This window comes from Nesoenas mayeri (assembly GCF_963082525.1).
Source record: "Nesoenas mayeri genome assembly, chromosome: Z".
Lineage (NCBI taxonomy): Eukaryota > Metazoa > Chordata > Aves > Columbiformes > Columbidae > Nesoenas > Nesoenas mayeri.
The window spans coordinates 34,468,590-34,481,448 of record NC_137542.1 but is presented as its reverse complement, the minus strand read 5'-3'; the positions used below and the strand labels follow the sequence as shown (position 1 = coordinate 34,481,448).

At 43.9% G+C, this 12,859-nt stretch overlaps 1 protein-coding gene across 1 annotated transcript in view; it reads right to left on the bottom strand.

Moving 5' to 3' along the window:
- ABCA1 (ATP binding cassette subfamily A member 1) overlaps positions 1-12,859 on the bottom strand; it is a 97,669-nt gene that overhangs the window by 44,082 nt on the left and 40,728 nt on the right. The window contains exons 6-7 of the mRNA XM_080362069.1: positions 8,969-9,090; positions 4,092-4,283 (exon numbers count right to left, since the gene is read on the bottom strand). Of these exons, the coding sequence (XP_080218195.1) occupies positions 4,092-4,283; positions 8,969-9,090 (314 nt within the window). The remainder of the gene's footprint in view (positions 1-4,091; positions 4,284-8,968; positions 9,091-12,859) is intronic.

Below are 12,859 nucleotides of genomic sequence, written 5' to 3'. Positions count from 1 at the left end.
TGAAAACACTCTAAAATGAGCAAGGAAAGTCATAAGTTCAGTTGCAGCATGTATTTACACTAAGAGACCTTTTCTAAAGCCATTTTTCAACTGGAATGCATTTATTATTCAATGCTTAGTTCACGCTAATCATATGACAAAATAGCACCCATATTACAAAGGGAGAAAAACCAGTCAGATTTTCATGTGCTCACCCACAGTCCTTTAAGGACCACTATAATACCCACATCATAACATCTTTATGGCTTATTACACATCCACACCACTGGAAGTGGGTGTGGCAAAGCCCTTTCTAGGCAGTGCTGCTGAGATTAAATTCCACTGGACCAATTTTAATTGTCTTTGTCATTAAACCTTCCCTCCAAATCATTTTCAAACCTGGGGAGCTGTCCCACAGACAGGTACTTTTATGATATAAGACAGTCCCCACTCATCACACCACCAGTCCAGTGGGAAACCTCTGACTTGACTTATTCGCATTGCTTTTGCTAACCAGGGGTACCTGTAACTTTTCCCAAACTGTCTAGTTCTTCCATGAGACAACTGCTGGCCTACCACTGGCAAAAAGCCAAAACAGAAATATGTGCATGCAGTTAGAGGCACTGTTTTGCTGTTGCTCTAAAACCAGCTTCTCCTGCCTTGCGACCTCAGTGACTACAGCCAGTGCAAGGCAAAGCTCAAGAAGAAAGGATGCATCCACAAAGGGCTTGTACAAGATATACTATGCCTCATAGTACCTATTGTTGGCCAACTCCTTAACAGTGCTGTGACATTTAGAGCTTATGCATTTCACCATGCACACAATTTAATTTCCTTTTTAAAACTGTGCTCTGTCCATATTTTTCTAATAATTACTGGTTTGTTGTGAGCCACCTAGAACATTTATAGTTTCCCTCATGCTGCAAATGCATACATGCTTTAAGCCAGCAGAAGCAGATGTTGATGTCAGGGTCTCAGCCCACACACATACACACCCTGATAACTGGGTTCTCAATCTTGCACCCTCTCCTTCATGTTTCAGCACAACTGTTTGTGTAAGCACACAATCAGGCCAGTCACTTTTAATCCGGATCAATTCTGTGATGTAATTTACTGCATTGTCTTGCAGAGGGAACAACAAGCAAGAATGCACAGGGGCAGGAACAAGCAGGTGGATGCTGGCCTGAGTCTTCTGGATTAAAACAGTTCAAAAAAACTATAGCCGCTGTACTCCCCAGACAATGGAGTAGCAAAAACTCTCGTTTTACTTTTTAAGCCTTTGGTGTTGAATTTACACAGTCCTTGCACACAGTTGCAAGTACTTTTCACCATAATTGTATTGACCTAGTCATATTAAGGTGCTGTCTCTCCAAAAAGCACAGAATGCTGCAACCAGTGGAGTCCAGTTCCTGTTACATGAGTCAAAAAACATCCTCTGAATTGCTGCTGTACCTGCATTTCATTTGGCCCTTACTTTTACTTACTGAAATGCCTGTTGTAAAGTACCTTATGGGAATTAAGCAAAAAAAATTCAAAATAAGTCTCCAAGCAAACTTTTGGCATTGGTTTACAGGTTCTGCAATAGATACAGTGCATGCTTTTTTTAGTGCGCATGTTCAAGATTTGACCCACAGTGCCTTTAATGATAAGCTATGTCAAAAGCCTTCTTTGTTCATGAACAGAAAGTTCCCTCTTTGTTCCAAGATGTTACTGCAGGTCAAGGCCCTTCTTTAGCCTTTAAAGACATTAAGTTTCAAATGTGTTGGTCTTGATCCTAGAGTTAATTTATTTATTTTGCCTGGCTGCACTGAAACCAGTCAGTTTTTATTTCGCTCACTGGCACATTATTACTACAGGGTAGCCAGTGTCATTTTTTTTTGAGGAAAACTGCAGATCTTTACAAGACAGTGTACAATACAGAGCAGGTTTAGAACTGCTGGCTTCTGGACTTGCGATTTTTTTTTCTTTTGAAGCTAAGACTAGGAGCCAGCTTCTCAGAAGTCCCCCAAAATTACACATCATGTCTGAACCTACTTTGGTGGTGCCAAGCAGGACAGAGTAACTTAGGACTGCTTTCTTTCATCAACAATATAGATGTAACAACACAGCTGACAGAAGCAGGTACTGAGTGGAAGTTGCAGGGACTCCCATAAATGAAAAAAGCAAGACTGAGTCTCCAAAGGGCTGAGAAAAAACAATACTGAGCTGTGCTCTGGCTATTTTCATTGCCTTCAGTCCTCAAAATTCTAGCATCTCTGAATGATTTAAAGTAAATGCATGCATAGAAATCTAACTGAACACAATAAACTTCTTATAGCCATTCCTTTTCAAAGAGGTCATCTTTGTTACAAGGACAATTTTAGTGCTGTTACCTCAACTCTTCACACTTACAGTTATCTAGCTCTTCCAGCAGGAAAGAAAAAAAAAGCAGATGGAGGACACATGGAAAACAGAAGATGAACCATGGAGGGACATAACTGACCACTATGTACTGCCCAGAAAAGTAATATGATTCCAGTGCTTGATAATGACCTCCTTTGACTGGGGACAAAGCCAAGCAAGCGGTACATGACTTTCTGTCCTGAAAGGCTCATCAAATCTAGAAACTCACACAGTTAAAGTGTTTACTTCTTCCACAGCAGACAATAGAGTGTTTGTTTCAGTGGGTAACAGAGTAGGTTCTGTGGTCTCTTCTCTGTACTGTTAGTCCCAGCACTAACTTCCTCAAACTTTCGTATTTTACCAGATATTGGGGACCAGTAACAAAGCATCACTGGGGTTTCCTAGGCAAACAGCTAAGTTTGCTCTAGTTTCCAATCACTTCCTAAATACTGTTATCTCCTAATGTTCAATGAATTCTTGCTCCAAAACCAATTCAGTTGGTCATTCTTTGAAACAGGGCTTTAAAATTTGACCGATCTTTGCTCAAAGGTTGTGGCTTGCCACTGGCTGGATACTTCAGCACTCGGTGGCCCCATGGTAAAGGCAGAGGGTGATGGTTTTAACACTCAGCACAGGTTCATCTAACATAGAATCACAGAATTGTTTAGGTTCAGAAAGACCCATAAGATCATTTAATCCAATCATTAACCTAATACCAAATCCACCACTATACTATGTCCTGAAGTGCCACATCTACATATGTATTCATTACTTTCAGGGACAGTGACTCAACCACTTCCCTGGGCAGCCTGTTCCAATGTCTGACAACCCTTTTCGTGAAGAATTTTTTCCTAACATCCTATCTAAACCTCCCCTGGCACAACTTGAGTCCATTTCTTCTAGTCCTATTGCTTGCTGCTCAGGAGAAGAGACCAACAGCCTCCATGCTACAACCTCCTTTCAGGTAGTTGCAGAGAGCAGTGAAGTCTCTGCTCAGCCTCCTTTTCTCCAGGCTAAATAGCCCCAGCTCCTTCACCTGCTCCTCATCAGACTTCTGCTCCAGACCCCTCACCAGATTTGTTGTCCTCTGAACTTGCTCCAGCACCTCAATGTCTTTCTTCTAGCAAGGGGCCCAAAACTAACACAGGATTTGAGGTGCTGCCTCATCAGTGCCGAGTACAGAGGGATGACCACTTCCTTCATCCTGCTGGCCATACTATTTCTGATACAAGCCAGCATGTTGTTGGCCTTCTTGGCTACCTGGGTATACTGCCTGCTCATATTCATAGGATTAAATGCACACTTTTAAGTTCCTGAGCAAAATCAACACCTCATTTCCCTACTGCACTCCCTGTTTCTCATAACCCTTAGGGCGCAGACTCTAAGATAAGAAGTAAATAGTATTCTGGGTTCATTCCAGCCAAGACACAACATCTGACCAAACCACAGGGGCAACCAAGAGCCTGTTTGTTACAACTCAGCATAAATATTTTCCTCTTGACAAACTGCACTGCAGACCACACACATTTATACTCTGCAAGTACCACACTGCAACAGGAAGAGTGACAGGAAAAAGCAATGTTGTTCGCGCTCCACTGATAAAGACCGTCTTTCTTCCTGCCAGCAGGCAGTTCACTCCGGAAATGCAGGGATAAGTTCTTAGACTGAAAGCCCAAGAAAACGTCACTGTGTCAACACTAGCTTCTCACAGGTGGGACCAGTAGACTCACCTGGAGGGGCTTCAAAGGATTCAGGTTGGCATAGAAGGCTTGTTCCACTGCATGGAGCTTTTCCTTTGGCAAAGTGCAAATGAAGGCTTCAGAGTCCATAGCCACTGTCTGATTCTGGATTGTGAGAAATTCAGACAGTTTTGAGCTATTGCAGAGATCTCGCAGTCGCATTCGGTAACCAGACACAACAACCTGGAAAAGTGGAGAAAGCATGTAAGTCTTTATGTAAAATTCATAGCACAAGACTGGCTATCACCTAGACAACACTAACCATTCATAACATTTCCAGATAGAGGTAAGAAGGCATTCTTCTCTACAGGTTGCACAGTCCTGACCCATGCACAACTCAATTCCAAGAAAAATGTTTCCCTGCTGAGTACATGGGGCAAAAAGCCCTGGAGGAGGCAGGTCCCTCTCCACTTCCCCGCAAACATGCACATAGCAGCAGTGATCCTGTCCTCTACAGCAGCCATTTCTTCCAAGCAAGGGCACACACATTGCCTAATCTTTGGTCTTCTGGGAACTGAGCCACAGAGACAAAACAAGGTTTGTGACCAGACACAAGTCTTGCAAATGTATGTGAAGGGCAAAAGACCTACGTCCCAAACTCCTTAGATATAACTGTCGGCCACATTTTCTGTTCTGGATCAGCATCACCTTCTCCCTTAGCTCTGAAGTATCTCTTTATTAACTGCTGAGAGAAACATTTTGCAGTGTTTTTGGGCAGACAATGCATCAGTGAAAAAAATTTTCTCACTGGCTGCAACAAACAAGAAGAACCTAGAGTCTTCTTTCACAGGCATATTTTACTTTAGGTGGTGGTTTGCTTGTCAATGTTTCCTAATCCACAAATAACTGCCTTACTAAAGAAATGCATAAAATCCATCTAAATTACCACCCGATGGCCTAGTTTCTCATAATACGGTCAGTTATAGGATTTAGGTTTGCTGAGCAACAAACAGGCACATGTCATATAGCTGCACGCTTCATAAAGGTGTTAGACACAGGGAAAATCCAGAATCTTCCAATCAAAAAAACTTTCTGTTTGTCTTGGGCCTAGACAGCAGGAACAATGCACAGGTAACAACAGCTTCACACATCATTTTTTTTTTTCTGTTATTTTGTAATACCCAGTGTGCATTGCTCAACTTCCAGTAACAACTAAAGAGGATTGTTCTACACCCCAGAAGAGCTAACAGTTCCTGAATCATGCTGGTATGTCTGAAAGTTCTCATCTTTCAAAACCAAAAGGGCATCAAAAATCTCAGGGGAAAGTGCACTCTGTTCAGAAAACAAGTAGATAGAACTGGCAGGACAGGAGGGAGATTTATAATGTAACACTTGTGCAAACCTTTAACTTTAGTCTACATCCCTTATGCCAAAAATAGGATGTTTCCATGCTGTACACTCAGCTGAATAAATCAGATAGCTCTTGCACCAAAAAGGCAGGCCTTTTGAAATAGTTTGGGTGGTGGAATTTTCAAAGTGCCAGGCTCGTGTCTGAAAGCAGACACAGGTGACTGTTTTGTGCTCACAGGTCCCATTATTCTCTTCTGGGACTTGCCTGCTGTATGAAACATGGAAATGTGATCCAGGCAGCATACACCCTGGCCATTACTATTTACTCATACTGCCACTCAACAAATCACACTGCAGCCCTGACCCAGGACCTCAGCTCTTCATAGGATGGGATCTACTCTTGCCGTACAAGCCACTTTACAGCTGTTTGGCCACACCTGTCCAACAACAGCACACTAAACAGCACACTCCCAAACCCCGCACGCCTCTGGGCACACTTGCCACTATAAGAGAAACACAAGATTGAGACAATCTGCACCAGGAGGCAACATGCCCATCAAGACAAGGCTTTGGCCATTTGTATGTACTGGGGCTGTATTCAGTGTGCTGGATACACAACTCTGCTCAGCATGTTGGAGTACGGTCACCACAGTAACATCAACGAACAGTTCCCCGCCCTTGGTGATTTCAGTTCCTTGCTTGCAAATTTTAACTTCTGGGCTTGTTGAACAACCACAGGACACTAACAGACTGCAGAAGAAGGCTGTATGTGCTGTGAGAAGTTTGCATACTCTGAACAGGCCATTCTATGTGGCAGCTTACTGCCATGTTGCTTAGCTCTTCTGCTATCCCAAAAAGCACAAACCACTGTTAAGAGTAAACAACATCACTCCCAGTGTCCTGGTAGAATCAGCACAAGAATTCCACAAACAAGAATAAAGCTTAAAGCATTCAAACAAGAACTATCCAACTGATAACCCCTCCAGTGCCCTCCAGATACATTATGCAGATAAAAGCTCTTCTTCCATTAGCTTTTCCATAGACAACCCATATAACATAGCACTCACACAATTTAAGGCCAGAACTAGCTTTTTCACCTCTTTGAAAATCTTTCTACCTTTCCATCAGCTTAGAAGGATTGATTTTGTTGCTGCTGAAGACTTCTGGTTATCCTCGCAGAACCATCTGTAGCACAATTCTGTTTCAAACTACCATGAATTTCAGGCAAATTAGTTTCAAGTAAAGCAAAACCTATGGCCTAAAATGGGCAAGAATTTTTTTCCACCTTACTTCTTTTAATAGAACGTATCCTTAACTTGGAAGACTAAGAGAACGAAGAACCAGCCACCGTAGGAGAATCACAGAATCGACTGGGTTGGAAAAGACCTCAGAGATCATCAAGTCCAACCCTTGATCCAACTTCAGTCCATTTACGAGATCATGGCACTAAGTGCCTTGTCCAATCTCAGTTTAAAAACCTCCAGGGACAGTGAGTCCACCACCTCCCTGGGCAGGCCATTCAATGCCTGATCACTCTGTCCATAAAGAATTTCTTTCTAATATCCAGCCTAAATTTCCCCTGGCTGAGTTGAAGCCCATGCCCCCTTGTCCTATTGCTGACTGCCTGGGAGAAGAGACCAATCCCCACCTGGCTAGAACTTCCCTTCAGGTGAGAGTGATGGGGTCACCTCTAAGCCTCCTCTTCTCCAGACTAAACAACCCCAGCTCCCTCAGCCTCTCCCCATAGGTCTTGTGCTCAAGTCCCTTCACCAGTTGTGTTGCTCTTCTCTGGACCCGCTCCAGCACTTCAATATCTTTCCCGAACTGAGGGGCCCAGAACTGAACACAATACTCCAGGTGTGGCCTCATCAATGTAGAGTACAGGGGAAGGGTGACCTCCCTTGTCCTGCTGACCACGCTATACAGGACAGGATACCATTGGCCTTCTTGGCCACCTGGGCACACTGTTGGCTCATGTTGAGCTTCCTGTCAATTAGTATCCCCAGGTCCCTTTCTGCCTCACTGCTCTCCAGCCACTCTGCGCCCAGCCTGTAGCTGCAGGGGGTTGTTGTGGCCAAAGCGCAGGACACGGCACTTGGCCTTGTTGAACTTAATCCCATCGGAATCAGCCCATTTCTCCAGTCTATCCAGATCCCTTTGCAGAGCCCTCCTGCCTTCCAGCAGGTCGACACTCCCTCCCAGCTTGGTGCCATCAGCAAATTTGCTGGTGATGGTCTCAATCCCCTCATCTAAATCATCAATAAAGATGTTAAACAGGACTGGACCCAACACTGACCCCTGGGGAACACCACTAGTGACTGGCTGCCAGCTAGATGCAGCCCCATTCACCAGCACTCTCTGGGCCTGGCCCTCCAGCCAGTTCTTAACCCAGCAGCAAGTGCACTTGTCCAAGCCATGGGCTACCAGCTTTTGCAGGAGTATATTATGGGAGACAGTGTCAAAGGCTTTGCTGAAGAAGATCAGGTTCAAGACCACCTAAGAAATCTGAAGGTGCACAAGTCCATAGGACTTGATGAGATGAACCCATGGGTCCTGCAGGAACTGGTGGAAGAAGTTGCTAAGCCGCTATTCATCATATTTGATAAGTTGCAGCAGTTTGGTAAAGTTCCCAACAACTGGAAAAGGAGAAACATAACCCCCATTTTTAAAATAGGGAAGAAGGAAGAGCCAGGGAACCACAAGGCCAGTCAGTCTCATTTCTGTGCCTAGCAAGATCATGGAGCATATCCTCCTGGAAATTACGCTAGGCACATGGAAAATAAGGAGGTGATTTGTGACAGCCAATATGGCTTTACTAAGGGCAAATTGTATCTGACAAGTTTGGTGGCCTTCTACAATGGGGTTACAGTGTTGGTGGGTAAGGGAAGAATAAGTGAAGTAATCTACATGAACTTGTGCAAAAACATGTTCTGAGCTTCTCTATGGAAGACAGCAATCCTAAAACAGGGTCTCCAGCCCACTGTTACCACTGCCTATGTTTATGGAAGCAATCATGAGAGCACTCAAGAGTTTCACCTGAGATCAGGACTCTGTGGTACTATGTAATATACAAGTCCACTGTCTTGAGGAGTTGGCCACAAACCAAAAAGTATGCCTCCTTCTGTTGCACAGGGATATAAGGCAGAGCAACAGACAAATTCTGCTCCAGTCCATGCTGAGTGATCAACCAACCAACTATTTTCTTCTGCTAATCAAAGTAAAACAGTTCAAGGAACACTAGCAATTTAGCTAATGTTTTGTGTGTGAACAAGAAAAAAAAAAAGCAAACAAAAAATGCCCCACACCAACAGGAAAGAAATTCAGTGTAGCCTGAAGGGTAGTAGGCTATTTTCTTATGCAGATCAAAACATTTGCATGTGGGTCTCAGCATCTTTTTACAGCTTACAACCAAATGAAACATTAAATTGAGGGCAAGAGAGAAGACAGAAGCAGGGATTAAGTTTTCTTCCATGTTTGTATAACACCTAGCACAGAAAGGTCCTGCACTGTGGATATTGGCACTATGATTAAACAAACAATAGACAAGCATTATGTTTGTGGTTGAATGTGCTCTTTACCTGCTGGAGGTTGACCTCTGCAGCCAGTAGCTCCTCTACTGCAGATGATGGCATGGACACATTATGATGGAGGAAGTCTGAGAACTTCTCATTGTCAACTAGGAAATCCCGAAGTTTCAAGTCTAGAAAGTGACAAAACAAGCAATATTCTGGTCAGGGCTAAGCCAAAGGGAAACTCATGTGAGAGTTCTGAACAGGAAAAACAAAGCTGACAAATAAAAGAGAGGGAATCACACAAACCATAACACAAAGGGAAAAGAGGAGCTGCTGGCAAAGTGCTCTGAGACGTGGCAACTTTCATAGATAGCAATCTGTGATGTCTTGATCTCAAGAATAAAGAACTTTTAAAAAACAACTCCCATTAACATCATTACTTCAGCTCAATTTGCACATACACACACAGAAGCAGCAAGGCAAACCCAGCTGCTCCCCTGATCTGGGCTGGAACCTACTCCAGCATTAGCCTTGCGCAAAGATTCAGCTTCACTTAATCCCTGTGATGTTACTGAACACAGGACGGAGCTGGTGCATAGAACACTGAGGGACTCACTAGCCTGTATTTAGTGAAGTTTGTAGTAAATGTATTCTACCATTAATTTTAAAACATGACATATGCAGACACACAGATGTAATACAGAATCGCATGCAGATCCATCATAGGAAGCAATTTTAACACTCTGCAAAATTTCCACAAATGCTTTTTAACTCAGTTTTCTTTCCCAAAAGCTTCACCTTCTGAAGCCACTGGTGTTTAAGCTTTTGGCTTTAAAACAAAATTATATCTGTCACAACAGAGGAGAACCATATGGAAATAATAACCTTATGCACACCATTAAACTTCACAAACTTGGAGCTTAAGCAACTGACCCCCACTTTATTTTTTCTTTTGTTAAGACAGAAAACAAATCTGACTTTACAATGCTTAAATAAGCAGTGATGAGGAAACCAGCTATGCCAGGAGGAGCTGAGAGAGCAGGTCTCATGGGATTTACCGGAATGAAGATTTCCAGGCTAAGCCAAATCAACCAGCTAGGTGCCACACTGCTTTTTCTACTGCAGGAAGAGAGGATGCTGCAGCCAATGGCAAGCAGAGGAAACGAACAAGCTCTAAAACGAAAGTAACACAAGGGAGCCCCAAGAGTTTGTACCTTCTCCCTCCTACAGGGAACAGCTGTAACAAAACTTTTTATTCCCCTCTTCCATGTTTTTTACGTAGCTCAGCAGGTGACACCATGGGGAAAAAGCATGCTGGGCACTCAGGGTGCCAGGGGCAGTAGTGGGGAGGCTGGCGGTCCCAGTGCCACTTCTGCTTGCCATGGCTTCACTGGGTAGCGCAGCGGAAGCCAAGGAAGCCACGCGCTCTGCTCCTGCCGCACCAAGCGCAGAGGTTACTGACGGTCATTGCTCCCTCAGCTACATATCCAGTTACAAATTCCCTGCTGCCTTTTTGTTCCATACACACAAAAAAAAAAAAAAAAAAAAAAGTACATCACCCGCCTTTGCTGAGACAACACAGAGGTTACTTTGGGATGAAGGTTTCTCCCCTGCCCTCCTCTCTCTCTCTCCCCAGCAGGACCACTCAGCAATATACTGGTTTCGATCACATGGTGCAAATGACCCAGTGCACCCCATCACCAAAACCAACCAGCCCAGGAAAAGGCTGCAAAAAGAGCTGGCTCCTGCAATAACATTAAAGAGCTCTTTTCTTTCCAGCAGAGGCATCCTGCTTCACCACAACTGAAAGAAAAATTCCCCCCACCCTGATTCCTTGGTTACTTCCTAAATGGGCTGAAGTCCCTAAACACTTCTGCAGTTTGTTTATTTTTTTTTATGAGATCATCAACAGTTTGGAAACTCAGATGGACAAGGGTAGCTGGCTGAAGGCACAATGGCATGCAGAGATTAGATGTTTGCAAGCTTTTTCATTTAATCTGTCCCCACTTAAAATATTTTTCAAGCTCCTCTTAAAGGGCCACACACCTTTTAAGAAAAAGTAACCAAGCAAAAATTCTACTTTTCTGTTTCCTCATTGTTGTTTTGCCTTTGAGTTTCCTTAGGCTTTTTTGTTTATGGGTTTGGTTTGGGGTTTTTTGATCATATAGAAGCAGGATTTTCTTGGTTGGGGACATATTTGATAGGTAATCACAAGAAAGGAATCTGAATTACATTGGGACTACTGCTAGCCTGACCATAATCATGATGGGAAGTAACAAAGAGCCTGACATCTTCCACAGCTGTAATTAACCAGTCCAGCATTAACAAGGCATTTCTTCCTGGCCTTTTCATTGCACTGAGCATTTGCAGGCTTGCTCAGCACTAGAATTTGCTGAAAATCAAAACTGCCTTCCGAGACAACTCCTACAAACGTCTGAAGGAGTTTTCATCATCATTTGGAGGAAAACACAAAGGGAACAGAATGTAAAGTTACCAAAACTGCTTGCAGGACAATGCTTGGCTTCCAGCCAGGTAGTCATGAGCCTGTGCTCACTGCTCATAACCTTTGTCTGACTAAGACCACACATGGAAGCTCTGTGAGACCAAAGGACTGAATCCCAACACCATGGTCCTGCTGCAGGGCCCTAAGCAAACAGCCAGCCTTTCTTACCATGCATTTTCTCCGCCCACCTCATCTGGTCCTACTTGTAACACTTGTAGCTCTGTGTCTTATGCAATCTCCCTCAATCATGGAGGCATGCATAATGACTTGCACATGAAACCACAGAAAAGCACTGAACACTGCAATCAGTCCAAATTCCTGTTATGGATACTTCAAAAAGACAGGAGTTAGAGGTCTCCTCCTGAAAATAGCCATTTTCCTTCAAGACTGACTGCCTACTAGGGCCTAAGGAAATATAAGAGCATTAGTCAAAAGAACGCCTCCAAAAATAGAAAACAAAAGAAACAAGCGAGTCTTTTGAAGGTTAATACCAAGCTTACCTAGTAATGCAAACATTTCGAGTAGAAGAAAACATTTTACAACCAGAGGCCTACTACTGCAATATTTTCTTGCCATAAAAGCTCAGACATGCTATCAAGTTACTCAAAAAACATGAGGCAAAATGTCAGGTGAAACAAGATTTAACTCATGCATCTTCTCTCACACTTGAGACAGGCCAACCAAGAGCATTGATACAGTCAGCTATTGCAAGCAGGTTGGCACAGAGCAATGCAGCTGCAGTGTCCAGACAACACTGAGAGAAGTCTCTCTACATACTTCACTGATGTGGGTGCACAGCCTCTTCTTCCTCCTTTCCACCTTCAACAGAAAACCAGAGGAGCCATAGTCCCACCAGCACCCCTCACCACCACAGGCTACTGCCTTCTGAATGAAACCTCAGGTCCCAGCAACCAAGACAAGCCCCAGGCACAAATGTGGAGATGAGCCTAAAGTCACACTGAACACCCACAGTCAGTGACAGCCAGATCTGATGTGAACCATTTCACTGACTCAGTGGTAGGATGAACACCTGCAGAAGAAATTCTGAGATAGCTTGTCCTCATGATAGACTACTTCTACAGTTTCAGTCCTGACCCTGAGGGAGCAACAGCAGAACAGCAGAGAACAAACATAGACTTCATTTAGAAACCATGCAAATAGCCCCCAATGATAGCAGACCCAGTGGGGCTGAAGTGCTTTTGTTCTGCCTGGCTCCAGCTCAGGCACTGTATGGCAGAGAAGCAGGAGACAGTCCCCATCCACATGAAACAAACAGCAGAAGTCCATTTCCCACCTGGGGCAGGGAGAAAAGTCCTCCCTACAGTCTCTTAAGGAAGCCTCCGGCAGAACCAAGAACTCCCAGAGCTGGGGGTCTTGTGCCTTAACTGCAAAAACACCCTTCCTCTCTGAAGTCAGGATGCACACAGTGCCATTTCACAGATACAGGCTTCATG